Source organism: Nycticebus coucang, chromosome 10 (genome assembly GCF_027406575.1).
Source record: "Nycticebus coucang isolate mNycCou1 chromosome 10, mNycCou1.pri, whole genome shotgun sequence".
NCBI classification, from domain to species: Eukaryota; Metazoa; Chordata; class Mammalia; order Primates; family Lorisidae; genus Nycticebus; species Nycticebus coucang.
Genome location: NC_069789.1, coordinates 105,321,261 through 105,348,814, shown reverse-complemented (window position 1 = coordinate 105,348,814; position 27,554 = coordinate 105,321,261). Strand labels below are relative to the sequence as shown.

The window sequence follows — 27,554 nt, the reverse complement described above, 5'->3', positions numbered from 1 at the left end:
TTTAATGGAGATGGAGTCTCACTCTTGCTCAGGCTGGTCTTGAACATGTGAGCTCAAGTGATCCACCCACCTTGGGCTCACAGGGTGCTAGGATTATAGGCATGAGCCACCAAGCCCAGCCAGGAAGATCACTTGAGACCTGTAATTGGAGACCAGTCTAAGCAAGAGTGAGACCATCGTCTCTATTAAAAATAGAAAAATTAGCGGGGCATTGTCGCACATGCCTGTAATCCCAGCTACTGAAAAAGCTGAGGCAGGAGGATTGCTTGAGTCCAGGAATTTGTCAATGTATTCTAGCCCAGGTGACAGGGAAACTCTGTCTCAAAAAACAAACAGGCTGGGCAAAAAACAAACATGTCTCTAATCCCAGCACTCTGGGAGGCTGAGGTAGGTGGATTGCTTGAGCTCAGGAGTTTCAGACCAGCCTCAGCAAGAGCAAGATCCCATCTCTACTAAAAATAGAAAAACTAGCCAGGCTGAAGCCTGGGGGAGAGAGTGAGGGTCTTTTTTCTCAACAACAACAAAAATTTAACAATAGTTATTTTCTGGGTAGTAGAATAATACACAATTTTATTCTTTTTAATGCTTATATACTTTTCAAGTTTTATATATAATGATCCTATCTTATACATTTAAATGCAGGTATAAAAAGAAAAATCACTAAATTATTTTCACCAAAGGTTCTTTATAGTTCTAGCCATTCTTTCTACTTCTTTTTTTTTTTTTTTTTTTGAGATAGAGTCTCATTTTGTTGCCTTTGTTAGAGTGCTATAGCGTCATAGCTCACAGCAACCTCAAAGTCTTGGGTTTAAGCCATCCTCTTGCCTCAGCCTGTCAGGTAGCTGGGACTACAGGAGCCTGCCACAATGCCCGGTTATTTTAGAGATGGGGTCTTGCTTTTTGCTCAGGCTGGTCTTTAACTCCCAAGCTCAAATAATCCACCTGCCTTGGCATCCCAGAGTGCTGGGATTACAGGTGTGAGCCATTGTGCCAGGCTCATTCTTTCTACTTCTTAAAATTATGAATGTGAAAAATGAAACAAAGCCAAACCCTACAAATGAGGGGTAACAACAAAGATTAAAGAGAGGTGAGAGAAAAAAGGAAAACCTGACTACAGGGTAACAGTGTTAACCAGCCATTTCCCCAGACACAGCCCCACAAGTCTGCGTGAAGAACACATTCATGCTGTTTAAAGGTCCTCAGTAGAGATGGAGATTTTCTGTCTGAGAAGGAATAGGATAAAGACCCAGAGAGCCACTTTAAGATTCTCACTTTGAATTTCATGCATGAATCAGACTGTCTTAACATTATTATTAAGAAAGGAAGACTTACTGAGAAATCTCTTTTGGGAGCGAGCTTCTTAGGGAAGTGGTCAAAGGCATAGGGTTTGGTGCAGACAGGATAGCGATTCCGATGGATTTTATAAAACAGGTGTGCTGACTTGTCAAGCCGGTAATCACAGATGTATACATCTTGCTCCTTCACCCCTTTGGGTCTCCCTGTGAATCCAAAGGCTGTTGAAGAATCTTGTTTCCCCTTCCCTCCCTTGCTCAGAGACCACCACACACACCATTGGGAGAGTTGCTAGACCTTTAGGAGAACACTGGAACTCTTTGGAGAGGCAGAACTGAGCATTTGGTGATTGCAGAAGAAAGGAGAGAACCCAGACACTAGTGCCAACAAAGGAAAAAAGAAATCTTAAGAGCGGAATGGCCCATTATAGTATGGGAAGAAACCAGAAATGTAGATTTGAGTGCTATAGGGATTGTGAGGGAATATTTTGAGAGAAAAACAAAGCAGATTATGCCGAAGTTATGAGAAAAGGATGGAGATAAAAACATACTTGTAAACAAATAACTTTTTTTTTTTAATACCTTTTTTTTTTTTTGTGATTTTTGGCCGGGGCTGGGTTTGAACCCGCCACCTCCGGCATATGGGACCGGTGCCCTACTCCTTGAGTCACAGGAGCCGCCCATAACTTTTTTTTTTAGAGACAGAGTCTTATTTTGTCACCCTCGGTAGAGTGCCGTGATGTCACAGCTCACAGCAACCTACAACTCCTGGGCTTAAGTGATTCTCTTGCTTCAGCCTCCCAAGTAGCTGGGACTACAGGTGCCCCCACAATGTCCGGCTATTTTTTGGTTGTAGTTGTCATTGTTTGGCAGGCCTGGGCCAGATTTGAACCCGCCAGCTCTGGTGTATGTGGCTGGCATCTTAGCTGCTTAAGCCATAGGCGCCGAGCCTGCCTGGCTATGGCTGGGCTGGGTTCGAACCTGCTACCCTCGGTATATGGGGCCGGCACCCAACTCACTGAGCCACAGGTACCACCCAACAAACAACTTTTAACTAGGAAATGGAGGAGACAACAGTGCCACAGAGCTACAAGCAGTTTGTTAGTTTTGGAATGAAATACATATACTTTTAAACAATTGACTACACTATTGAGAGGAAGAGCTCGGGGACTGAACTCTGCTATGCTAATGATAACACTGAACTTTTACTGTGAGCTGTAAACTGGGCTAAATGCTTTTGGAGATTATTTTATTTAATCAAAACTTTTTTTTTTTTTGGAGACAAGCATCTCAAGCTGTTGCCCTGGATAAAGTGCTATAGTGTCACAGCTCACAGCAACCTCCAATTCTTGGGCTTGAGTGATCCTCTTGCCTCAGTTTTTCTATTTTTAGTAGAGATGGGGTCTTACTCTGGCTGAGGCTGGTCTCGAAATGCTGAGCTCAAACAATCCACCCACCTCGGCCTCCCAGAGTACTAAGACATTAACTGAATTTTTAAACAGGGAATGAACATTTATTAAGTATTAAGCACAAGAAAAAAATATAGGCTGGTATAGTGGCTCATACCTGTAATCCTAGCACCTTGGAGGCCAAGTCGGGAGAATTATATGAGTTCATGAGTTTGAGACCATCCTGAGCATGAGTGAGACTAGTCTCTACTAAAAACAAAAAAGCTAGCTGGGCTTTGTGGCAGGTGCCTGTAGTACCAGCTACTCAGGAAGCTAAGGCAGGAGGATCTCTTGAGCTCAGGAGTTTGAACTTAATGTGACCTATGAGACCATGGCACTCTAGCCTGGGGAACAGAGTGAGAATTTGTCTCAAAAAAAAAAAAAAAAAAGTACAGCTTTCTGAAGTTTCACAGAATGGGTGGCAATGAACGGAGGCTCAATGAACAAGGAATATGAGGTTACTTTTAAACTCACGCAGATAACTTACCTTTACAGTATGTATAAAGGTCTAACACACAGCAGGTTCCCACTACAGCCTCTAAGGGAATTATCTCGTACAGCGGCACCCGAAATAGTTCATTATGATAGAACCGACGGGATGGAGAGTGGTGTGTTTCATGGGGACGGAAATAATGGTGACCAAAGGCAAACCGTTCCTCTCTAAAAAAAGGAAAAACAAGAAGTGAGAGATTTAGCTGATTAGCAAAACCTTAGTGACTAGTCAGCTCTGCTGGTGGTGCAGAGCTAGAAGGAGATACGATCTCAGCACATACTTTTCATTCTTCCAAAGCTTCTCAATTCGGAAGATGTCAAGTTTATCTCGGTTAATGTGAGATAACAATCGATAGGACTGGCGGACTGGGTGGCCATCGGGGGTGCGTCGACTGTCCCTCATCAGATACACACAATCACCTGGGAAGGCAGAAAACACAGAATAAAGTAAAAATGATTCCTGTATGAATTCTGTTAGGCACCATGTATCAGATCCAAGTCTGCGTAGAAAGAACTCATAATCTAACACAACAGAAATGCACAGAGCTAGAACCATCAGTATAATGGTGATGATGATCAATTTTGGATAATGGCAAGACAGAAGGGAGGGCTTCCACTCCTGAGCCTTCCCACGTGTCTTCATTAGTCTTAAAATGAGGTGTTATTTATTTATTTATTTATTTATTTATTTATTTTTTTGTAGAGACAGAGTTTCACTTTATTGCCCTCGGTAGAGTGCCGTGGCTTCACACAGCTCACAGCAACCTCCAACTCCTGGGCTTAGGTGATTCTCCTGCCTCAGCCTCCCGAGTAGCGTTATTTATTTATTTTATTTTATTTTTTTGTAGAGACAGAGTCTCACTGTACTGCCCTCGGGTAGAGTGCCGTGGCGTCACACGGCTCACAGCAACCTCTAACTCTTTGGCTTACGCGATTCTCTTGCCTCAGCCTCCCGAGTAGCTGGGACTACAGGCGCCCGCCACAACGCCCGGCTATTTTTTGGTTGCAGTTTGGCTGGGGCCGGGTTTGAACCCACCACCCTCGGCATATGGGGCCGGCGCCCTACTCACTGAGCCACAGGCGCCGCCCTATTTATTTATTTTTTTAAGACAGGGTCTCATTTTGTTACCCTTGGTAGAATGTGTGGCGTCACAGCTCACAGAAACCTCAAACTCTTGGGTTCAAGCAATCCTCTTGTTTCAGCCTCCCAAATAGCTGGGACTACGGGTGCCTGCCACAACACCCATCTATTTTTTAGATTTTTTTTTTTTGAGACAGAGTCTCAAGCTGTTGCCCTGGGTAGTGCTGTGGTGTCATAGCTCACAGCAACCTCCGATTCTTGGGCTCAAGCTATTCTCTTGCCTATTTTTAGTAGAGATGGGGTCTTACTTTTGCTTAGGCTGGTCTTAAACTCATGAACTCAAGCAATCTACCCTCCTTGGCCTCCCAGAGTGCTAGGATTATAGGTGTGAGCCACCATGCCCAGCTTTAAAATAAGCTTTATGACACCTCTGTCTTTTCAAATTAGTGTCATGGTGGAGAAATGATATATATAAGCACAAGGACTAAAGCAGGGTGTCTGATTTGTGGCATATGGGCCACATGGTGATTTTGTAAGGATTTCTTTTACTTATCTGTGGTGTTGGATATCACAAAGAGTGTGCATGGACCTTTTTTTTGCTAATCAACTTTTATTAGTGTTTGTTTCATTACTATTTATTGTGGCCCAAGACAATTCTCATTCTTCCAATGTGTAGCAGAAAAGAAAAAAGTTGGACACCCCTGCACTAAAGCTATAAATACCTATTTTTATTGCTACCAATGTTCATATGGAGATAATGATGATTAGGAAGAAAGCAAATAATACCTATTATTTAGAATAATAGGGGTTAGCCCCTGTGTACGTACCCTGACGAAGCAGCAAGTCATCTCGGAGCAAACAAATGAAGTAGACACAACCAGGTTGCGCATAGTGGGGCCGCGGGATCATGGGTACCTCCTGATAAGAGCAGAAAGCCAATGAAAACAGCTGGAATTACTACATTTAGCCTACTGATCTCTTTTCAAAAGAGAAAAATAACTAGAATTTTTCAAAATCCTAGAATTCCCAGCCAGTCAAGACTTACTGTCTAGTCATCTCAAGACACCACAGATATAAATAAAGAGATAAAAGCAACTAGATAGAAGTTCTACTAGATAGCAGAACACAATTCTGATAGCCTAAGTATCACAAACTATATTTCACAAAGCACTAATTGTGGGGTTGCTCTATGCTACCTATGGAGTATCTGAGAATGTATCAAAGGGGACTTGAATTACTATAATGATTGGGGGATGCTACTGGTACTCAGTGCCTAGAGGCCAAGGAAGTCAAACATTCCAAAATGCATCCTTTAAAATAAAGAATTGTCCACCTAAAAATGACAACAACAATAGTGTTAAGAAATAGTGCAGGTGGCTCACGCCTATAATCCTAGCACTCTGGGAGGCCAACGCAGGTGGATCGCTTGAGTCTAGCACTCTTTTTACTTAAACCACTAGCTAAAATACATGACATTTAGGGTATCAAGTTAAAGATTTTGCAAGCTTATCCTTTTATGGATAGTTAATAGTATTTATAAAAACCTTAGATTTTTTTTTTGCTGGAGGTAGGTTCTTGCTCTGTCACCCTAGCTAGAGTGCAGTAGTGTCCTTGTAGCTCAAGCAATCCTCCTGCCTCAGCCTCCTAAGTAGCTGGGATTGCAGGTGCTTGCCACAATGCCCAGCTAATTAGTAGTGACAGAGTCTCCTCTTGCCGTGGCTTCCCAGACTGCTGGGATTGCAGGCATAAGTCACAATGCCCAGCAAAATCTTAGTTTTATATAGTACTATTCCTTTCACAGATTTCTTTCTTTCTTTTTTTTTTGTAGAGACAGAGTTTCACTTTATGGCCCTTAGTAGAGTGCCATGGCACCATACAGCTCACAGCAACCTTCAACTCCTGGGCCCAAGTGATTCTCCTGCCTCAGCCTCCCGAGTAGCTGGGACTACAGGTGCCCGCCACAACGCCCGGCTACCTTTCACAGATTTCTAAGTATTTTATTTCTCTTTGGTCATACTCTTTCAAAAAGGAAGAGCAGAATTATTACCTTCAATGTAAAGTTTAAGAGACTGATGCCTAATAAAGGTTGACAACTTATTAAAGGAGGTTCTATACAGCAAGGGCAGGCCAGGTAAGATATCATCACATGCCATGTCTCCTGTTTACAAACCAGAGTTTGTCAGAGGGCAGCTTACCCTGTCCACAGGCCTTGGATCACATTGCTCGCACAGGTAGTGCTCCACATCTGAGCTCACTCCCATACAATCACAGTGCTGCCACACCTGTAGGAATAGGTACAGTTGTGGGGAGGGGTAGGAAGGCTAAAATTTATTGAGAGAGTTCCTAGGGCCTAAGAATAAAAAAAAATTAGCAATAGGGCAGCATAAAACAAAATAGGAACTAAGGGGATAAGGGCATGAGTGAGAAATTAGAAACAAATGGTAAAATACGAAAAAATAATAACTTGTCTGAACAAAAGTACAAAAGTATACAGACTGATTCATGATATATAGATATGGGCAAACAAAATGGTCTGATGGAAATAGAATAGGTAGAGAAGTGAGAACACTACCAAAATCTTTATTTAAGTAATATGAACCAATATATGGCTATACAGCTACTGTGAAAGTCTTTATAGTTAACAATTTTAATTACCCTTGTCTAATGTTATCCTCCTAACAATCCTATGTGTTAATCACAGCCATGTGACATATAAGGTAATGAGTTCACATGGATTAAGAGGAACACTTGGGCTCAAACTCAGGTGTTGGTGCCTTCATTAGGAGGCCTATGTATGTTTTATACTGCACTCATGTGAGAAGTATACAGTGGCAAGTGGGCAGGAAGAACAGAAGGAGAAAAAGGGAAGGATAAAACGAAAGGGAGAGAAACATAAAAGGGCAAAGACAATATGGTGAACATCGAGGAACAACAAACACTGAGGCTAAGTTACAATATAAGAAGCCTTTCAAGCCAAGCCAAAAGAAACATGAGCTTCTTCTTTGAATAGGGTCACCATGCTTCTGCTTCATCTCCTGATGCTTACCATGCACTTGTCACACTGGATCATGAGACCTTCATCCTTGTAGAGGCCACAGATACAGCGAATAACATCATCATCCTTCTCATGCCCATTTTCCTTCTCAGAGACTGAGGTCTCACTGCTGTCTGCCTCACTTGCTGTCTCTCCCACAATCTCATCAATTTGGGCTGATGCCTCATGTCGGGCATTGTAATAGGCCTTTCGTAGGCGGCAAACATCTCTCCCAATTGGGGATTTACGCCCATAGTATTTCTGAAGAAAATAGAAAAAAGAAATCATGTTTGATCTCAATTTGGCTTAAAAACATACATGAAGAGCTAATGTGATTTTCTCTATTCTTCCATTTTGGATAACAGATTTGCAATATTATCAAATATAGTGCCAGGCAGTTGATAACTTTTTATTTTTTGAGAAAGGGTCTTGCTCTGTCACCCTGCTATGGTGTGGTGGTATCAACATGGCTCACTGCAACCTAAAACTCCTGTTTTTAAGCCATCCTCTGGCCTTATCCTCCCGAATAGGTGGGACTATAGGCACACACCACCATGCCAGGCTAATTTTAAAAAGTTTTTTTTTTTTGAAACAGTCTTAAGCTGTCACCCTGGGTCGAGTGCTATGATGTCACAGCTCACAGCAACGTCCAACTCTTGGGCTCAAGCGATCCTCTCATCACAGTTTTTCTATTTTTTAGTAGACACGGGGTCTCACTTTTGTTCAGGCTGGTCTCGAACTCCTGAGCTCAAGCAATAACTCGCCTCGGTCTCCACAAGTGCTAGGATTACAGGCATGAGCCACCATGCCCGCCTAATTTAAAAAGTTTTTTGATGTGAGGGGTCTCACTCTTGCTCATCTAGTCTCAAACACCTGATGTCAAGCAATCCTCTTGCCTTAGTTTCCCAAAGTGCTAACTCCACAAATGTGAACCACCATGCCCAGCTGACAACAATTAAAATAAATTCAAATTAGCATTTGCATAGTATTTTTCCATTTGCTTTATTGCTCTGTTCTTCAATTCTTGTCAAGAGCTTTACTATCCACAAGATCAAATACATAGTGATCATGGCGTCTGAATTAATACCACAAGCATAATATCCATTTACCTTTGTCTTACAGGTATCTGGGACAGATCTTCAGGTACTAAATGTATGTGGAAACTGGGATTCAGTAGAAAGCATGTTACAATTCAAGATTGCTCAAATTATTATCCCACTTGTCTGTTTTTCTCTCTTTTTGTCTTTGAACTTTTATTCTTCCTTTTATTTTACTTATTTATTTTAGACAGAGTCTTATTTTGTCACCTTGGTAGAATGCCATGGTGTCACAGCTCACAGCAACCTCCAAGTTTGGGCTCAAGTCATCTTCCTGCCTCAGCCTCCCCAGTAGCTGGGACTACAGGCACCCGCCACAGTGCCCGGCTTTTCTTTGTAGAGATGAGGTCTTGCTCTGGCTCAGGCTCCTGTCGAACTCCTGAACTCTGGGCAATCTACCCGCCTTGACCTCCCAGAGTGCTAGGATTACAGGCGTGAGCCACTGCACCTCAGGTCTTTTACTCTTCGTTTATCTAGTCACCTCTTTTGTCTTCCAAATGCTTCTCCAAGGTATTTCAAAATAACTAATTTCCTCATCTATGCACCATACAATATTTCATCCTGTCCTTTCATTCAGCTCAAGGCCACCTTCTCTCCAATGAACTTTACCTATTCTACATCCTTGATACCTCTAATTCCATCCTTAAGATACATTTCCACCTATTTGTCTACACATATTTCTGTATATTTCACATGTTCTTACTTTTTTGAGGAAAGAAACTATAGATATTATTTAAATGTACTAATATGTCTATATAACATAGTTCTAAAGGTTCGATATTAAATGAAGTTTTTACAGATATTATTCTTTTGGGAAAATGACTGGTCACATAGAAGTCTTTATTGTACAGGATTCTACAATATTTAGTTCACTGTGACTTACACCTTAAGGGTAATACAATAAAAATGACTGCCTTTCCCAACCAAAAATGTGAAAGTTGATAGGAGAAGGGAGCAGAAATCTTAAGCTTCTAAAACAAACTTCTTTTTATTTTGTCCCCCTTGGTAGAGTGCCATGCTGTCATAGCTCACAGCAACCTCCAACTCTTGGACTCATATAATTCTCTTGCTTCAGCCCTCCTCGTAGCTAGGACTCCAGGCACCTGACACAATGCCCGGCTATTTTTTTTTTTGTTTAGCAGGCCAGGGTCAGGTTCGAACCCAGTAGCCCCAGTGCATGTGACTAGTGCCCTAACCACTGAGCTATGGGAACCCAGACTAAAACAAACTTCTTAAATCTACATTTAAAGTCAGTGAAAAATACCTCTGCGTTCCGAAAAACTTTGAGCATGTCAGCATCAAAAGCCTCAACTGTCTTATAGTAGCCGGTGAGGATCTGCTTCTCTATAGTGCTAAGGTCTAGCGGATCAGAGATCTTCTCATAATAATCAGCATTCCTGCAACACAAAGTTAGGGTGTAAATCTGGTCCAATTACTATTTTTCTAAAACTCAGATGATATCCACATAAGTGTACATACTTTTTCTTTGGGGGAAGGTTCAAAAGTGGAGCTGCCAGTGCTTGTCGGGAAGAATCTGCAAAAGAATGCAAGGTTAGTAGAGTTTAGATACCATACCAGGGAGGCAACTTATCTCTGAATTAAAAAAGTAGAATCTGGGGTGGCGCATGTGGCTCAGTGAGTAGGGCGCCGGCCCCATATGCCGAGGGTGGCGGGTTCAAACCCAGCCCCAGCCAAACTGCAACAAAAAAAAAAAGCTGGGCGTTGTGGCGGGCGCCTATAGTCGCAGCTGCTCGGGAGGCTGAGGCAAGAGAATCGCGTAAGCCCAAGAGTTAGAGGTTGCTGTGAGCCGTGTGACGCCACGGCACTCTACCAGAGGGTGGTACAGTGAGACTCTGTCTCTACCAAAAAAAAAAAAAAAAAAAAAAAGTAGAATCTGGCTCAGCGCCTGTAGCACAGTGGTTATGGTGCCAGCCACATACACCAAGGCTGGCGGGTTTGAACCCAGCCCAGGACAGCTAAACCACAATGACAACTGCAACAAAAAATAGCTGGGCATTGTGGCGGGTGCCTGTAGTCCCAGCTACTTGGGAGGCTGAGGCAAGACAATCGATTAAGCCCAAGAGTTTGAGGTTGCTGTGAGCTGTGACACCCCAGCACTCTACTGAGGGCAACACAGTGAGACTCTGTCTCACACAAACAAAAAAAAAAAAAAAAAAAAAGAAAAGAAAATAGGGTCTCATTATGATACCGAGGCTGGTCTCAAACTCAGCCTAAAGAGATCCTTCCACCTTGGCCTCCTGGGAGGCCAAAATGCTGGGATTACAAAGCATAGGCCCCCTACCTGGACTAAATCTTTTTCTTTTTAATTTTTTTGATTAAAAAAAGAAGGCTGTGGTGTCAATCTAGTTCATAGCAACCTCAAATTCCTAAGTTTAAGAGATCTTCCTATCTCAGCCTCTAGAGTAGCTGGAACTACTGGTGCTTACCACAATACCTGGTAATTTTTTCTATTTTTAGTACAGACAGGTTCTTGCTCTTGCTCAGGCTGGTCTTGAACTCTTGAGTTAAGGGATCCATTGCCTCAGCCTCCCAGAGTGTTAGGATTATAGGTGTGAGCCACTGTGCCTAGCTAATCATATTTTACTTTTTGGGTTTTTTTTTGATCCCCTTTTTCTTTCTTTTTTTTTTTTCTGAGACAGAGTTTCACTTATTAACCCTCGGTAGAGTGCTGTCATGTCATAGCTCACAGCGACCTCCAAATCCTTGAGCTTAGGTGATTCTCTTGCCTCAGCCTCCCGAGTAGCTGGGATTACAGGTGCCCGCCATGACGTCCAGCTATTTTTTTGTTGCAGTTTGGCCGGGGCTGGGTTTGAACCCACCACCCTCGGTATATGGGGCCGGCGCCCTACTCACTGAGCCACAGGCACCACCCTGATCTCCTTTTTTTTTGTAGAGACAGAGTCTCACCGTACCACCCTCGGGTAGAGTGCTGTGGCGTCACATGGCTCACAGCAACCTCTAACTCTTGGGCTTACGTGATTCTCTTGCCTCAGCCTCCCGAGCAGCTGGGACTACAGGCGCCCGCCACAACGCCCGGTATTTTTTTGTTGCAGTTTGGTCGGGGCTGGGTTTGAACCCGCCACCTTTGGCATATGGGGCCGGCGCCCTACTCACTGAGCCACAGGCACTGCCCTACTCCTTTTTCTTAATATACAGGTTGTTAGGGCCTATGAACCTTCCAAAATACGTGCAGAATTACGAACATGTATTCTTTTTGAGAAAGGGTCTATTTTCTTATTAGGTTCTCAAAAATATGTGTCAATCAAAAAGGTTAAGAACTATTGATATAATACAGTCATAATACTATTTATGTATATTTATCTAATTATTTATAGACAAGCTTTCACTCTCTTGCTGTGTTAAGAGTGCAATGGCCTCATTGTAGCACACTGTAACCTCCAACTCCTGGGGTCAAGTAATCTTTTTCTTGCCTCAGTCTTTCAAGTAATTGGACCATGTGTGCCATGGCATCTGTGGCTCAATGGGTAGGGCACTGGCTCCATATACCAAGGGTGGCGGGTTCCAACCCATGTGTGCCACCATGCTTGTCTAATTTTTCTACTTTTTGTAGAGATAGGGATCCTACTCTTCCTCAGGCTGGTCTCGAATTCCTGGCCTCAAGCAGTCCTCCCAACTCAGCGAGAGTGCTAGCACTACTGGTGAGAGCCACCATGCCCTGCCTTACTGTTATTTCACTGTCTCTAATTCAGGGAAATTATATCAAAACAGAGATCTGTATTCTATAGCTGCAGACAGAAACTAGCTATCCTATTGTTAAAAACTATGATTTCTAAATATAGTTCTTAACTATGGCAAATTATAAAAAACACAAAAAACTGACAGGTAGGATCTTGGGATTTAAAAACAATAATCCCTGCAGACTATAACCAGTCCTGTAATTCTATGCTTTCCAACAAAGGAAGAACAAGTCAACCTAAATTCCTAATCCTAAAATGTTACTTATTCTTGGCCTTGGAAATCATGTGAAGGTAAGTGATACGACTGCAAAAAAGATAAGAAGAATGATGTGGGGTCAGGTGTGGTCACCTTTATAAGAGATGATACCATCACAGATCTCTTTGAAGATTTGGGCAAGGCGGGCTGCTCGAGCCACTTCAATGTTTTCCTCTGCAGCTGCCAAACGTCTCGTTCGAACAGATCGAGCTGTCTGTAGGGCAGAGAACTGGGTCATGAAGACATCTGGAAAGATAAAGTGAAAATCAGTTTCTATAAACAAGGAGAAAGAGTGGTTTCCTCTTCCCTAATGGGTCCCTGCTATTTGCAGAAATAGTTAAGCAGATTAGTGGGCACAGAGTGTTTCTCTTTCTGTAAAGAAAAATCAGGAAACTTGAGCAGCGCCTGTGGCTCAGTGGGCAGGGCGCTGGCCCCATATACCGAGGGTGGTGGGTTCAAACCCAGCCCGGGCCAGCTAAACAACAATGACAACTGCAACAGAAAAATAGCCAGATGTTGTGTCGGGTGCCTGTAGTCCCAGCTACTTGGGAGAATCACCTAAGCCCAGGAGTTGGAGGTTGCTGTGAGCAGTGTGACGCCACGGCACTCTACTGAGGGCAATAAAGTGAAACTCTGTCTCTACAAAAAAAAAAAAAAAAAAAAATCAGGAAACTCTGGAGTTTACTAGAGAAATAAATGCACCAAGAGTAACCTTAGCTCAGTGGACAAATACAGTGTAGTGCAGTAGCTGTAGGTCTGGGCTTCAAAGGTAGTCTACATGTTACCAAACCTATGTCTCAGCTTCTCAAATGCAAACAGGAGTAGTGGTAGTACCTCCCTCATATAAGGAAATTGTCCAGTTTAAGTAAGATAATGCTTTTATGGTTTTAGCTTAGTGCTTGATATATAAGCACTTAGTAATTGAATATTACTATTATCAGAAGATTTGAACTAGCTGGGATGTAAGTTCAAAGAATTTATGCCAATCAGGCTCAGCACCTGTAGCACAGTAGTTAGGATGCCGGCCACATACACCAGGGGTGGTGGGTTTGAACCTGGCCCAGGCCTGCTAAACAACAATGACAACTGCCACAAAAAAATCGCCAGGCATTGTGGTGGGTGCCTGTCGTTCCAGCTACTTGGGAGGCTGAGGCAAGATAATCACTTAAGTCTTAGAGTTTGAGGTTGTTGTGAGCTGTGATGCCATAGCACTCTACTAAGGGTGACACAGTGAGACTGTCTCAAAAAAAAAAAAAAAGAATTTATGCCAATCAAATCACTGAAAGGATCTAAGATTCTGGGCAAAATTTTCAATCTATCTTTATAAAAACTCAGCATATTCTCTCAAACATCATGCAGAATGCTTTTGCCTTCAGAGGGGAAAGAAGGAAAGAATAAAAGAGCACGATTGGGTGGCATCTGTAGCTCAATGGGTAGGGCACTGGCCCCATATACCAAGGGTGGCGGGTTCCAACCCAATCCTGGCCAAACTGCAACAAAAAATAGCCGGGCGATGGCGGCGCCTGTGGCTCAGTGAGTAGGGTGCCGGCCCCATATGCCGAGGGTGGCGGGTTCGGACCCAGCCCCGGCCAAACTGCAACCAAAAAATAGCTGGGCGTTGTGGCGGGCGCCTGTAGTCCCAGCTGCTCGGGAGGCTGAGGCAAGAGAATCGCGTAAGCCCAAGAGTTAGAGGTTGCTGTGAGCCGTGTGATGCCACAGCACTCTACCCAAGGGCGGTACAGTGAGACTCTGTCTCTACAAAAAAAAAAAAAAAAAATAGCCGGGCGCTGGGCGGCGCCTGTGGCTCAGCGGGTAGGGCACCGGTCCCATATGCTGGAGGTGGCGGGTTCAAACCCAGCCCCGGCCAAATTAAAAAAAAAAAAAAAATAGCCGGGCGTTGTGGTGGGTCCCAGCTACTCGGGAGACTGTCTCAAAAAAAAAAAAAGCACGATCTTTTGAACACTTTGTTTTTAGTTAGAAAGGATGCTTGGACAAACTAGTTCCTCTGTTTTCAGTCTGTTCTGGATAGTATCTGAACTCAGGAATGCCGTTACACTGTTCACTCAGAAAGGTCAGAAAAAGGGAACCTTTCCTATATAGTCTAGTGGTTAGGAAAAATAAAGACAAAAATGGGAAAAGGAAATTTGATGGTTTGTGTATATAGTGCTAATCCAGATGTGAAGAAAAATAGTATTTGAGTTGATAATGATGACATTTTCCTCCCACACTCATTTTGGCATCACTCTTTATTCTGCCTGCAAGTTACTTTCCAGTTAGGAAGGAATATCGAGGGCCCACTATCTACCTCATACCTAATGACTATTACAGAGTATAGGTGATGTCTGGAAAGGGTTTCTTCTTGTTCCCTGGAGTAGAGACAGGAACTGGGAATGGGTAGGTTATTACTGATTGGTGCTTATATGTTTGGATCCTAACTTTTTTGGTCCAGACTAAAAAGAATCTTTGAATAAACCGTTTACTTAAAAGTAACTAAAATAATCATTTTGGGGACATCTTATGAAATTAATAAAGATGTTTTCCATGTCTCACCAGACTTGATATTCCCATCGTCTCGGCAGATACCATTCCAGCGGGAATATAATGATGCTGAGTGAATATTATCACTTGTGTGTTTTACTTCCTCCTGTTTTTGACGAATCTTTTCCCAGTTTCGGACCAAGAACACATGATGCTTTAATACAAAGTTCCTGCAAAGAGGGAAGGAAAAAGTTCTTTTATTCATCAGTTCAATAAGCATTTATTATATACCTATTCCATGTAAGCCACTGTTAGGTGATACATGTGAGTACTTATCATTGAATTGACCTGTTAGATAATTATATAGGCAAAACACCATTCAATTTTGTACCGTGATTTTCTTCATGGAACATAAAACATTTCCATATATTATCTACAAACTGCTGGCAATCAACAAATAATGGCCTCAAAAAATTTTTTTTTTTTTTTTTTTTGTAGAGACAGAGTCTCACTTTATGGCCCTCGGTAGAGTGCCGTGGCCTCACACAGCTCACAGCAACCTCCAACTCCTGGGCTTAAGCGATTCTCTTGCCTCAGCCTCCCGAGTAGCTGGGACTACAGGTGCCCGCCACAACGCCCGGCTATTTTTTGGTTGCAGTTTGGCTGGGGCTGGGTTTGAACCCACCACCCTCGGTATATGGGGCCGGCGCCCTACCGACTGAGCCACAGGCGCCGCCAGGCCTCAAAAATTTTGGCAAGTGAAGCAGCCTGACTAGAGGGCAGAGATTTATAGAGTATTTGTACAAATTCTAAAGGCAGTTACCAATATGAAGTATGAGCTTAGGGTTGGCTATAACAAGGAGAACTGAACAGGCAGAAGAGGCAAAGAGAAGATGGATCGGTGCCAGGCAAACTATGTTAGGTGGACCACTAAAGTTAAATAACTTATCTGTATCTTAACTGATCCTACTTTTTTTTTTTTTGGAGACAGAGTCTCACTATGTTGCCCCTTGGTAGAGTGCTGTGGCGTCACAGCTCACACCAATCTCAAACTCTTGGGCTTAAGAGTGATTCTCTTGCCTCAGCCTCCCAAGTAGGTGGGACTACAGGCACCCACCACAACACCTGGCTATTTTTCTGGTGCAGTTGTCATTGTTGTTTAGATGGCCCTGGCTGGGTTCGAACCCGCCAACCTTGGTGTATATGGCCAATGCCATAACCACTGAGCTATAGGCACTAACCTAATCCTACTCTATTTTGATGAATCCATTATTTGATTTCCAAAACAGCACATATATAAACAGATGGAACTTTGGAAAAGTTGCCAACTATGGACCTCGCCTAAATAGAGATGAAAGTAATTTTATAGTTCTTGATTTCATCTGTACTTTGGAATCAGGTAGAAAACTATAAAAACTATTAGACTAATATTTGGGTTCCAGCTCTAAAAATTCTTGTTTAACAGGTCTGGGGTTTGACCTGAGCCTTTGGAGTTTGTAAAGGTCCTCATGCCAATGTGCCACCAAAGAGGGAACTATAGGGTGTGAATTAAAGTTTCTATAACCCAAAGTGAAATAAGATAAAAGGGGTTGAAATTATAGCAGATTTATAAACAAAGATAAACTTTCTAAGATATGGGAAGTACAGCATAGGATATGTCCTCAAACAATTAAAAATTAGGACATATGGGCGGCGCCTGTGGCTCAGTCGGTAAGGCGCCGGCCCCATATACCGAGGGTGGCATGTTCAAACCCGGCCCCGGCCAAACTGCAACCAAAAAATAGCCGGGCGTTGTGGCGGGCGCCTGTAGTCCCAGCTGAGGTCCAGTTGAATTTGAATTTCAGATGATGCCACGGAACTCTACCAAGGGCCATAAAGTGAGACTCTGTCTCTACAAAAAAAAAAAAAAAATTAGGACATAGGGCTTGGCACCTGTAGCTCAGTGGCTAGGGTGCCAGCCACATACACTGGAGCTGGCGGGTTTGAATCCAGCCCAGGCCTGCCAAACAACAATGAAAACTACAACCAAAGAAAAAAAGAGCCAGGCATTGAGGCAGGTGCCTGTAATCTCAGCACTTGGGAGGCTGAGAAAAGAGAATCACCTAAGCCCAAGAGTTGGAAGGTTGCTGTGAGTTGTGACACTACAGCACTCTACCCAGGGCGACAAAGTGAAACTATCTCAAAAAAAAAAAAAAGAAAAAAGAAAGGACATATTCACTATGCTTACTTCTGAAACAGGCAATTTTTATCTGAATACACTGAATAGCAAAAATGACAATTAAAAATCCTTTTCATTGGGCGGCACCTATGGCTCACTGGGTAGGGCGCTGGCCCCATATACTGAAGGTGGCAGGTTTGAACCTAGCCCCGGCCAAACTGCAACAACAAATAGCCAGGCGTTCTGGTGGGTTGCCTGTAGTCACAGCTACTCAGGAGGCTGAGGCAAGAGAAGTGCTTAAGCCCAGGAGTTGGAGGTTGCTGTGAGCTGTGACACCATAGCACTCTACCGAGGGCAATAAAGTGAGACTCTGTCTCTAAAAAACAAAAAAACAAACCTTTTATTGTTATGTTAATATGTTAACAAAGCAGGGATTCTTTTTATTTATTTATTTATTTATATTTATTTTTTTTATTGTTGGGGATTCATTGAGGGTACAATAAGCCAGGTTACACTGACTGTTATTTATTTATTTTTTGAATTTTTTTATTTATTTATTTTTTAAATTTTTTTTTTTAAATTAAATCACAGCTGTGTACATTGATATGATCATGGGGCATCATTCACTAGCTTCACAGTCCATTGATTCTTTTTTTTTAATTGAGACAGAGTCTCAATTGGCAGAGTGCCGTGGCATCACAGCTCACAGCAACCTCAAACTTTTGGGCTTAAGTGATTCTCTTGCTTCAACTTCCCAAGTAGCTGGGACTACAGGCACCTGCCACAATGCCCAGCTATTTTTTGGTTGCATCTGTCATTGTTGTTTAGCTGGCCTGGGCTGGGTTCAAACCCGCCAGCCTCGGTGTATGTGGCTGGCACCATAACCACTGTGCTACGGGTGCCAAGGCAAAGCAGGTATTGTTAATCTTTTCTGTGCCATGGATTCCCCAGGTATTAAAATGAACTTTTCTTTCTTTCTTTTTTTTTTTAAATCATAGCTGTGTACATTGATATGATCATGGGGCATCATTCACTAGCTTTACAGACCATTTACCAAGTTTCACATATACCCTTGTAAGATGCACCCCTGGAAAATGAACTTTTCTGAATAATTATTTATTTTTTTATTGAGAGAGTCTCACTTTGCATCCCTCAGTAGAGTGCTGTGCTGTCATAGCTTACAGCAACCTCAAACTCTTGCAAGTGATTTTCTTAAAAAATTTTTTTTTTAGAGATAGAGTCTCACTTTGTCACCCTCGGTACAGTGCTGTGTTGTCACAGCTCACAGCAACCTCCAACTCCTTGGCTTAGGTGATTCTCTTGCCTCAGCCTACTGAGAAGCTGGGACTAGAGGTGCCCGCCACAATGTCTGGCTACGTTTTTTTGTTGTTGCAGTTTGGCTGGGGCCAGATTTGAACCTGACACCCTCAGTATTTGGGGCCAGTGCCCTACTCACTGAGCCAGAGGTGCTGCCCTCAAGTGATCTTCTTGCCTCAGTCTCCCAAGTAGCAAAGACTACAGGTGCCCACCACATCACCCAGCTATTTTTTTTTCTTTTTCCTTTTGTAGAGACAGAGTCTCACTTTATGGCCCTCGGTAAAGTGCCGTGACCTCACACAGCTCACAGCAACCTCCAACTCCTGGGCTTACGCGATTCTCTTGCCTCAGCCTCCCGAGTAGCTGGGACTACAGGCGCCTGCCACAACGCCTGGCTATTTTTTGGTTGCAGTTTGGCTGGGGCGGGGTTTGAACCCGCCACCCTTGGTATATGGGGCCGGCGCCCTACGGACTGAGCCATAGGCGCCGCCCCACCCAGCTATTTTTAGAGATGGGAGTGTTGCTCTTGTTCTGGCTGGTCTCCAATTCCTGAGCTCTAGTAATCCACCCACTTTACCTGCCCAGAGTGCTAGGATTACAGGTGTGAGCCACTGTGCCTGGCTGAATAATTATGCTTAATACATAGGATTAAAAGGACACCAAGTATACTGAAATATAGGTTTCAAAAAATAAAAAAAATCAACACACACACACACACACACACACACACACACACACACACACACACAAAATCAACAAAATCCCCAAAAACCAAAACCAAAAGATGGCCACATGTAGTAGCTCGGTCCTGTAACCCCCAGCACTTTGGGAGCCTGATGCATCATAACAATATTCCATCTCTAAAAAATAAGGAAAATATTAGGCAGGTGTTATGGCATGGCCCTATAGTCCCAGCCACTTGGGAGGCTGACGTAGGAGGACTGCTCGATCCCAAGAGTTTGATGTTGTAGTGCGATATTACAACTGCACTCAAGCCTGGGCAATACAGTGAGACTCTGTCTCAGGAAAAAAATAAAACAAAACCTGCAAACAACAAAATTAGGGTATATAAATATATAATAATTTTCTTTTGGAAACAGAGTTTTACTCTGTTACCCCAGCATAGAGTGCTATGGTCTCACACTAGCTCACAGCAACCTCAAACTCCTGGGCTCAAGTGATCCTCTTGCCTCAGACTCCCGAATAGATGAGATTACAGGTGCCAGCTATAATGCTGAGCTAGTTTTTCTCCTTTTAGTGGAGATAGGGTCTTGTTCTTGCTTAGGCTGGTCTCAAACTCCTGAGCCCAAGAGACCTTCCTGCCTTCTGCTAATTTTTAAATTTTTTTGTAGCTCCATGCTGTGAACTAGGATGAACGCCACGGCACTCTCCCCAGAGTAAAAAAGTGACTCTGTCTCAAAGAAAAGGGAGTAATTAGGGAAGACGTATTTTCCCTCTTGCAAGTTTAGAAATATCCTCAAACACTTTGCTTAAGATCTCTTACTACAAAAGAAAACATATCGAGTAGACAGAACTTGAATCATTTTTGATTTATTGTTCAATTTTAAAAAATTTATTTATTTATTTTTTATTTTGAGACAGCATTTCACTTTGTTACCCTGCGTAGAGTGTTGTGGTGTCATACCTTATAGCAACATCAAACTCTTGGACTCAAGCGATTCTCTTGCCTTAGCCTCCCCAGTAGTTGGCACTACAAGTACCTACCACAATGCTTGGCTAATTTTTCTATTTTTAGTAGAGATGGGGTCTCTCTCTTGCTCAGGCTGGTCTCGAACTCCTGTGCTCAAGCAATCTGCCCTCCTCAGCCTCTCAGAGTGGTAGGATTTACAGGTGTGAGCCACCGCACCCAACCAGAAGTTTCATCTTTTTTTTTTTTTTTTTGAGATAGAGCTTCAAGCTGTCACCCTGGGTAGAGTGCCATGGCATCACAGCTCACAGCAACCTCTAGCTCCTGGGCTCAAGCAATTCTCCTGCCTCCGCCTCCCAAGTAGCTGGGATTACAGGCACCTGCCACAATGCCCAGCTATTTTTTGGTTGCAGCCGTCATTGTTGTTTGGCAGGCCAGGGCTGGATTCGAACCCACCAGCTCAGGTATATGTGGCTGGCACCTTAGCCACTTGAGCCACAGGTGCCGAACCAGTTTCATCATTTTTTAAACTGATAAGAAAACCATGTAATTTGAATAGAACTCCCTTTTACCTCTCTCGATTGGACATTGGCTTCATCTGCAACTGGGGTGTCATTCTTGTTGGGGGGTTGATATTTTCACTGGGCTCCTCAGAGAGATGGCCTCTCTGAAAAGCAGATGAATCAGGTTAAAGAAAAAAAAACATTTCAATCAGAAATCATCTCCAAGAACATTAAAACCACTCTAAAGATGTCAGCCTTTGATAACTCCCTTATTCTATAAATTGCCTCTAAGTATTTCACATGCAGCTTTGGGGAAAAGGCATTAGGTCATTATTCACCCTTTTCTTCAACTTGTGCTTAGACTTTCTCTTCTCTTTTGACCGTCCAGACTTTTTGTGTGTGGCCACAGGCTGGCTGTTCTTGCTGCTGGAGAGTCCATTCATGCGTTGACTCTTGCCTCCAATGATCCCTCGGCATTTCTCAAAGCCACACTTACAAAGTTGCTTGGAAAGGAAGGAAAATTCTTTAAGCCTACAGCCTCATTTACAAGTTTAAAAATTATATATTTGTCACACAATGTTAAGTATGAATTGATAAAAATAACAAATTGAGAATATAATGAATAAATAGAAATGGTTTTTCACTGGAGTAGAAAAGGAAGAGTAAACCTTTGGAAAACTTCTTCCTCAGAAAAGTTAAAAACTGACTGACAATGAAAAATGATAGGGCAATCTCTTTCTTTAGCATTCTGAAACAATAACCGAGACCTATATATTCCAGACAGTTGCAGTAAACAGAGAAAAACTATTAGAAAACAAAACTATTTTCTCTTGAGTTGGGTGCGGTGGCTCACACCTATAATCCTAGCACTCTGGGAGGCCAAAGGTGGGTAGATTGCCAGAGTTCACCAGTTTGTTTTTTTTTTTTGTTTGTTTTTGTTTTTTTTTGTAGAGACAGAGTCTCACTTTATGGCCCTCGATAGAGTGCCGTGGCGTCACACGGCTCACAGCAACCTCCAACTCCTGGGCTTAAGCGATTCTCCCGCCTCAGCCTCCCGAGTCGCTGGGACTACAGGCGCCCACCACAACGCCCGGCTATTTTTTGGTTGCAGTTTGGCCGGGGCCGGGTTTGAACCCACCACCCTCGGTATATGGGGCCGGCGCCCCACCGACTGAGCTACAGGCGCCGCCCAGAGTTCACCAGTTTGATACCAGTGTGAGCCAGAGTGAGACTTCCTCTCTAAAAATAGCTGGGCGTTGTGGTGGGTGCGTGTAGTCCCAGATACTTGGGAGGCAGAGATGAGAGAACTGTTTGAGCCCAAGAGTTTGAGGTTGCTATGAGCTGTGACAGCTGCCAAGGGTGACAGATTGAGACTCTGTCTCAAAAAAAATTTTAATACAGTGTTTCACTATGTTCTTGAACACCAAAGGCTCCAGAACAGCTTGGACTACAGTTGTGCCCCACTGCACCTGGTCGTCCATGTACTTTTTAGTGGCTCTGAATCAATCGTGTTTATTGAAGATCCATATTCTGTAACTTTTTTTTGAGACATAGCCTCAAGCTATTGTCCTGGGTAGAGTGCTGTGGAGTCACAGCTCACAGCAACCTCCAACTCTTGGGCTTAAGTGACTCTCTTGCCAGCCTCCCAAATAGCTGGGACTACAGGTGCCTGCCACAATACCTGGCTTTTTTTGTTGTTGTTGTTGCAGTTGTCAGTGTTGTTTTAGCCGGCCCAGGCCAGGTTCAAAGATGCCAGCCTTGGTTGTATGTGGCTGGCGCCCTACCCACAGAGCTACGGGCACCACCCTCTTACCTGTTTTTCAACATTGAAGGAATGAAAGTTGTAATCATAAGTGAGTTCGGTCCCAGCTGGCATATCCTTAAGAGCATATAGCCCAATCCGGTATACTCCATTAACAGACCTATGACGAGAGAAATGAACAGAGTTAAAGGTTGTTTTTTTTTTTTTTTTTTGAGACAGAGCCTCAAGCTGTCGCCCCGGGTAGAGTGCTGTTGCATCACAGCTCACAGCAACCTCCAACTCCTGGGCTCAAGCGAGTCTCCTGCCTCTGCCTTCCAAGTAGCTGGGACTACAGGCGCCTGCCTCAAGGCCCAGCTATTTCTTGGTTGCAGCCGTCATTGTTTGGCAGGCCTGGACTGGATTTGAACCCACCAGCTCAGGTGTATGTGGCTGACGCCTTAGCTGCTTGAGCCACAGGCACCCAGCCAAGGTTGGGTTTCTTTTTTTTTTTTGATTTTTGGCTGGGGCTAGGTTTGAACCTGCCACCTCCAGCATATGGGACCGGTGCTCTACTCCTTGAGCCACAGGTGCCGCCCAAGATTGGGTTTCTTTTCTTTTCTTTTTTTGAGACAGAGTCTCAGTATGTCACCCTCAGTAGAATTCTGTGGCATCACTACTCACAGCAACCTCAAACTCTTGGGCTTAAGCGATCGACTTGCCTCAGCCTCCCAAGTAGCTGGGACTATAGGTGCCCACCACAACGCCCAGCTATTTTTTTGTTATAGTTGTTGTTGTTTAGCAAGTCCGGGCTGGGTTCGAACCTGCCAGCCTCAGCGTACGTGGCTGGTGCTTTGGGCACTGAGTCTTCTTTTCTTTTTTTTTTAAGACAGGCCCTGTCACACAGGATGCAGTGCAGTGGCCTCATCATAGCCCATTACAACTTCAAAATCTTGGGCCAAGCAGTCTTCCTGTCTCAGCCTCCTGAGTATCTAGGACTACAGGTATATATAATCTGGCTGATTTTTTTTTTTTTTGTAGAGACGGAGTCTTGCTACGTTGCATAGGCTGGTCTTAAAATCTTAAGTCTCAAGCAAAACTGCTGCCTTGGCCTCCCAAACTGTTGGGATTACAGGTGTTGGCCACTGTGCAAAGTCTCCATCTCCATGTTATATATTATATACTTGTAGTTTAGAGTTTGTTCACGTCATACAACAATTAGGTGGCATGCAAACCTAGGGGATTAAAACCCATGCTGTATGGGCTTTGTGCCCGTAGCTCAGTGGCTGAGGCGTTGGCCACATACACCAAGGCTGGCAGGTGCAAACCTGGCCTGGGCCTGCTAAAAATAGCTGGGCATTTTAGCAGGTGTCTGTAGTCCCAGCTACTTGGGAGGCTGAGGCAAGAGAATCGCTTAAGCCCAAGAGTTTGAGGTTGCTCTGAGCTATGATGCCACCACACTCTACCGAGGGCGACATACTGAGACTCAGTCTCAAAAAAAGAAAACAAAACAAGAAAAAAACATGCTGTTTGACTTCATAGTTTCTTTTCCTTTCTGCCTCCCCACCATTTGGAACATACTGAGGGTTAGCGTGGATACTACTCCATTATATGTAACCTTCTCTACAATTTTTAGTTTTGACATTCTTTTTTTCTGACAAGGCAGTTTTTCTATTTTTAGTAGAGACACGGTCTCACTCTTGTTCAGGCTGGTCTTGAACCCCTGAACTCAAGTAATCCACCCACTTCGAGCTCCCAGAGTGCTAAGATTACAGGTATGAGCTACCATGCCTAGCCTTTATATTATCTTTTAAAAATTATGTTTTAGGCTGGGCATGGTGGCTCACGCCTGTAATTCTAGCACTCTGGGAGCCTGAGGTGGGTGGATTACTTGAGCTCAGGAGTTCAAGACCAGTGTGAGCTAGAGCAAGACCCTGTCTCTAAAAATAGCCCAGTGTGGTGGCAGGCGCCTGTAGTCCCAGGTACTTGGGAGGCTGAGGCAAGAGGATTGCTTGAACCCAGAAGTTTGAAGTTGCTGTGAGTTATGATGCCAGGGCAATCTACTAAGGGTGACAAAGTGAGACTCTCAAAAAAAAAAAAATTGTTTTAGGTATAATTCTTTCCTTCTCAATTATATTCTAATTTATCTGACAGCAGAGGCCTCATAATTCACTTATTTTTATTTCTGTTTGTGAGAAATCTGCTGGGCAAGTGATAATTATGCAATCTATATAGGTTGGCTGGATGAACTGATAATCCATATAACACAATGCCTAGCACACAATAAGCACTCAATAAATATTAGGTACTTCATTATCAATTTTGTATTTTTCTAGGAGTGAGTAGCGAGGATGAAACAAAGAAATAGCAAGAGCTTACTCTGCCCGCAGGATCTGCCTGAGCTGCTCTGTGTAAGCTGACTTACACTGTGGAAAGATCAATCTCTTGCTGCCCTCAACGCCTTCTCTTCTGCTGAATTCTTGGCTTCACCTTCTCCTGTTTCCTTACCATTTCTGCATTTCACAATTTGGGTCACAGCTGTGATTGATGAATCGGGCCTCATTTCCCATGCGGTAACTGTCAATCACCATACCGCTATCCAGGTTCAGACAGTAGTGATCACTGTGGTTGTGATACTGCTCAATCATCCTGTTCCTGAAGAAAAGACAAATGACAGCCAATTAATGATTAAGATGAAGAGTAAATTTCAAATCTCTCATTCTCCACTGTAATCTGGTACCTCTGCGTTTCACTACAGTATCACAATTTACCACGGTACCTGAACTCCTGTTCACTGACAACTTCCCCTAGATATTCAATGATGAACTGTCCAGCTTTTAGGGGTTCTTTGGTTCTGATTCCCCACCCTTTTTCCTCAGCTCGAAATCGTTCCAGACATTGGACCCACTCATGTCTCTGTATCCTCTGGTTACAGCATTGTTCGCCACAGGGGCAAGTGTTAGGGGAACACTCAGCAAAGATCATTCTAGAAAGAAAAGGAATAATTGCCCATCAATTTGCATAACACATACCTTAATGCACTCAGTTTTTATAAGAATTAAAAAAAGAATATAAGAAATTAACTATTTTGGCTCAGCACCCATAGCACAGTGGTTATGGCATTAGCCACATGCACCAAGGGTGGCAGATTCGAACCTGACCTGGTCCAGCTAAACAACAATGACAACTACAACAAAAAAATAGCCCGGGGCAGCACCTGTGGCTCAAAGGGGTAGGGTGCTGGCCCCATATGCTGGAGGTGGTAGGTTCAAACCCAGCCCTGGCCAAAAACAGCAAAAAAAAAAAAAAAAAAAAAAATAGCCTGCGTTGTGGCGGGTGCCTATAGTCCCAGCTACTTGGTAGGCTGAGGCAAGAGAATCATGTAAGCCCGAGAGTTGGAGGTTGCTGTGAGCTGTGATGCCACGGTACTCTACCCAGGGCAACAGCTTGAGACTCTGTCTCAAAAATAAATAAATAAATAAATAAATTTCCTTTTTTTTTTTTTTAATTGTTGGGGATTCATTGAGGGTACAATAAGCCAGGTTATACTGATTGCATTTGTTAGGTAAGTCCCTCTTGCAATCATGTCTTGCCCCCAGAAGGTGTGGCACACACCAAGGCCCCACCCCAATAAAATAATTTCTTAAAAAAATTAATTATTTTAATAAAAGTAAGCCAAATCACTAAGATTAAAATGATATATATAAAAAATTAATAATACTCAGAATTTCCAAACCAGGTTAAAAACACTTAATGTAGTGGTTCTCAACCTTCCTAATGCTGTGACCCTTTAATAAAGTTAAAGTCATGACCCTTGTGGGTCATGACCCGCAGGTTCAGAACTGCTGACTTAATGCTTTTTTTTTTTTTTTTTTGAGACAGAGCCTCAAGCTGTCGCCCTGGGTAGAGTGCTGTAGTATCACAGCTCACACCAACCTCCCACTCCTGGGCTCAAGCAATTCTCCTGCCTGCTTCCCAAGTAGCTGGGACTACAGGCACCCGCCACAATGCCCAGCTATTCTTTGGTTGCAGCTGTCATTGTTGTTTGGCGGGACCGGGCTGGATTTGAACCCGCCAGCTCAGGTGTATGTGGCTGGCACCTTAGCCGCTTGAGTCATAGGCACAGAGCCACTTAATGCTTTTTGTAAATGAATGTAAACTGTCCATTCAGCATCCTGGGCAAAATTATCATATTTATGTGTGCCAAGAATAAATGAATTGGCCGAGCATGGTGGTTCATGCCTGTAATCCCAGCACTCCTGGGAAAGGCAGAGGTGGAAGGATCCCTTGAGCTCAGGAGTTTGAGCACAGCCTGAGCAACAACAAGACCCCCATCTCTGCTAAAAATAGAAAAACCAGTCAGGCATAACACACACCTTTTTGCTCTACCTATTTGGGAGGCTCGGGCAGGAGGATCACCTAAGCTCAAGAGTTTGAGGTTGCTTTAAGCTATGATGATAGCACGGCACTCTATCTGGCACCAAAGAGAGAGACTCTGTCTCAAAAATAAATAAATAAAAATAAAAAATTAAGGAAGGACGATTTTAAGGCCACAATCTTCACATATTACATCATCCCCTCCTCTCACCCCCAAACTCCTTTCTCGGTACAAAGAGTATACATATGTAAAAATCCTGGGAAAAATAAAAGAAAGAAATTAACTATTTATTGTTACGTAAAATTTAATATGACGATAACTGCTTCAATAAAATATCTCTTTTCTTATAATTAAACATTTATCACTTTTAACATTATTTTAAGACCTGTTTGTAAAATCTCAACTAACTTCCAAAATGTACTCTGTATACCTATAGGTAATACCTATTCAAAATCAGAGAAACTTAGTTCAAAGTTTTAGGTCTGGTGTTCATGTGGAAAGGAATAATGAATTCTGAGGCAAGATGTTAAAAAGTCTAATTTTTTTTTTTTTTAAGATTGTATCTCACTCTATTGCCCAGGGCAGGGTGCCATGGCCTTAGCCTAATTCACAGCAACCTCAAACTCTTTGCCCCAAGTGATCCTCCTGCCTCAGCCTCCTGAGTAGTAGGGAATACAGGCACTGCCACAGTGCCAGGCTAGTTTTTTCTATTTTTTTTAGTTGAGATAGGGTTTCATTCTTATTCAGGCTGGTCTCTCTTTTCTTTTTTTTTAGAGTCTTATTTTGTCGCCCTCAGTAGAGTGCTGTTGTGTCATAGCTCACAGCAACCTCCAGCTCTTGGGCTTAAGCAATTCTCTTGCCTTAGCCTCCTAAGTAGCTGGGATTACAGGCACAGGCCACACTACCCAGTTATTT

The 27,554-nt window shown here is 43.2% G+C and overlaps 1 protein-coding gene across 6 annotated transcripts in view; it reads right to left on the bottom strand.

The window, feature by feature from the left end:
- Positions 1–27,554, bottom strand: part of ASH1L (ASH1 like histone lysine methyltransferase) — a 204,849-nt gene that overhangs the window by 7,900 nt on the left and 169,395 nt on the right. For all 6 annotated transcript variants that reach the window (XM_053604681.1, XM_053604679.1, XM_053604684.1 and 3 more), the window contains 15 exons: positions 25,041–25,247; positions 24,770–24,916; positions 22,337–22,445; positions 20,862–21,026; positions 20,593–20,687; positions 14,970–15,127; positions 12,513–12,665; positions 9,924–9,978; positions 9,709–9,841; positions 7,360–7,608; positions 6,509–6,595; positions 5,141–5,231; positions 3,514–3,652; positions 3,228–3,400; positions 1,333–1,499 (listed from right to left, as the gene is read on the bottom strand). In XM_053604681.1, the coding sequence (XP_053460656.1) occupies positions 1,333–1,499; positions 3,228–3,400; positions 3,514–3,652; positions 5,141–5,231; positions 6,509–6,595; positions 7,360–7,608; positions 9,709–9,841; positions 9,924–9,978; positions 12,513–12,665; positions 14,970–15,127; positions 20,593–20,687; positions 20,862–21,026; positions 22,337–22,445; positions 24,770–24,916; positions 25,041–25,247 (2,128 nt within the window). The remainder of the gene's footprint in view (positions 1–1,332; positions 1,500–3,227; positions 3,401–3,513; positions 3,653–5,140; positions 5,232–6,508; positions 6,596–7,359; positions 7,609–9,708; positions 9,842–9,923; positions 9,979–12,512; positions 12,666–14,969; positions 15,128–20,592; positions 20,688–20,861; positions 21,027–22,336; positions 22,446–24,769; positions 24,917–25,040; positions 25,248–27,554) is intronic.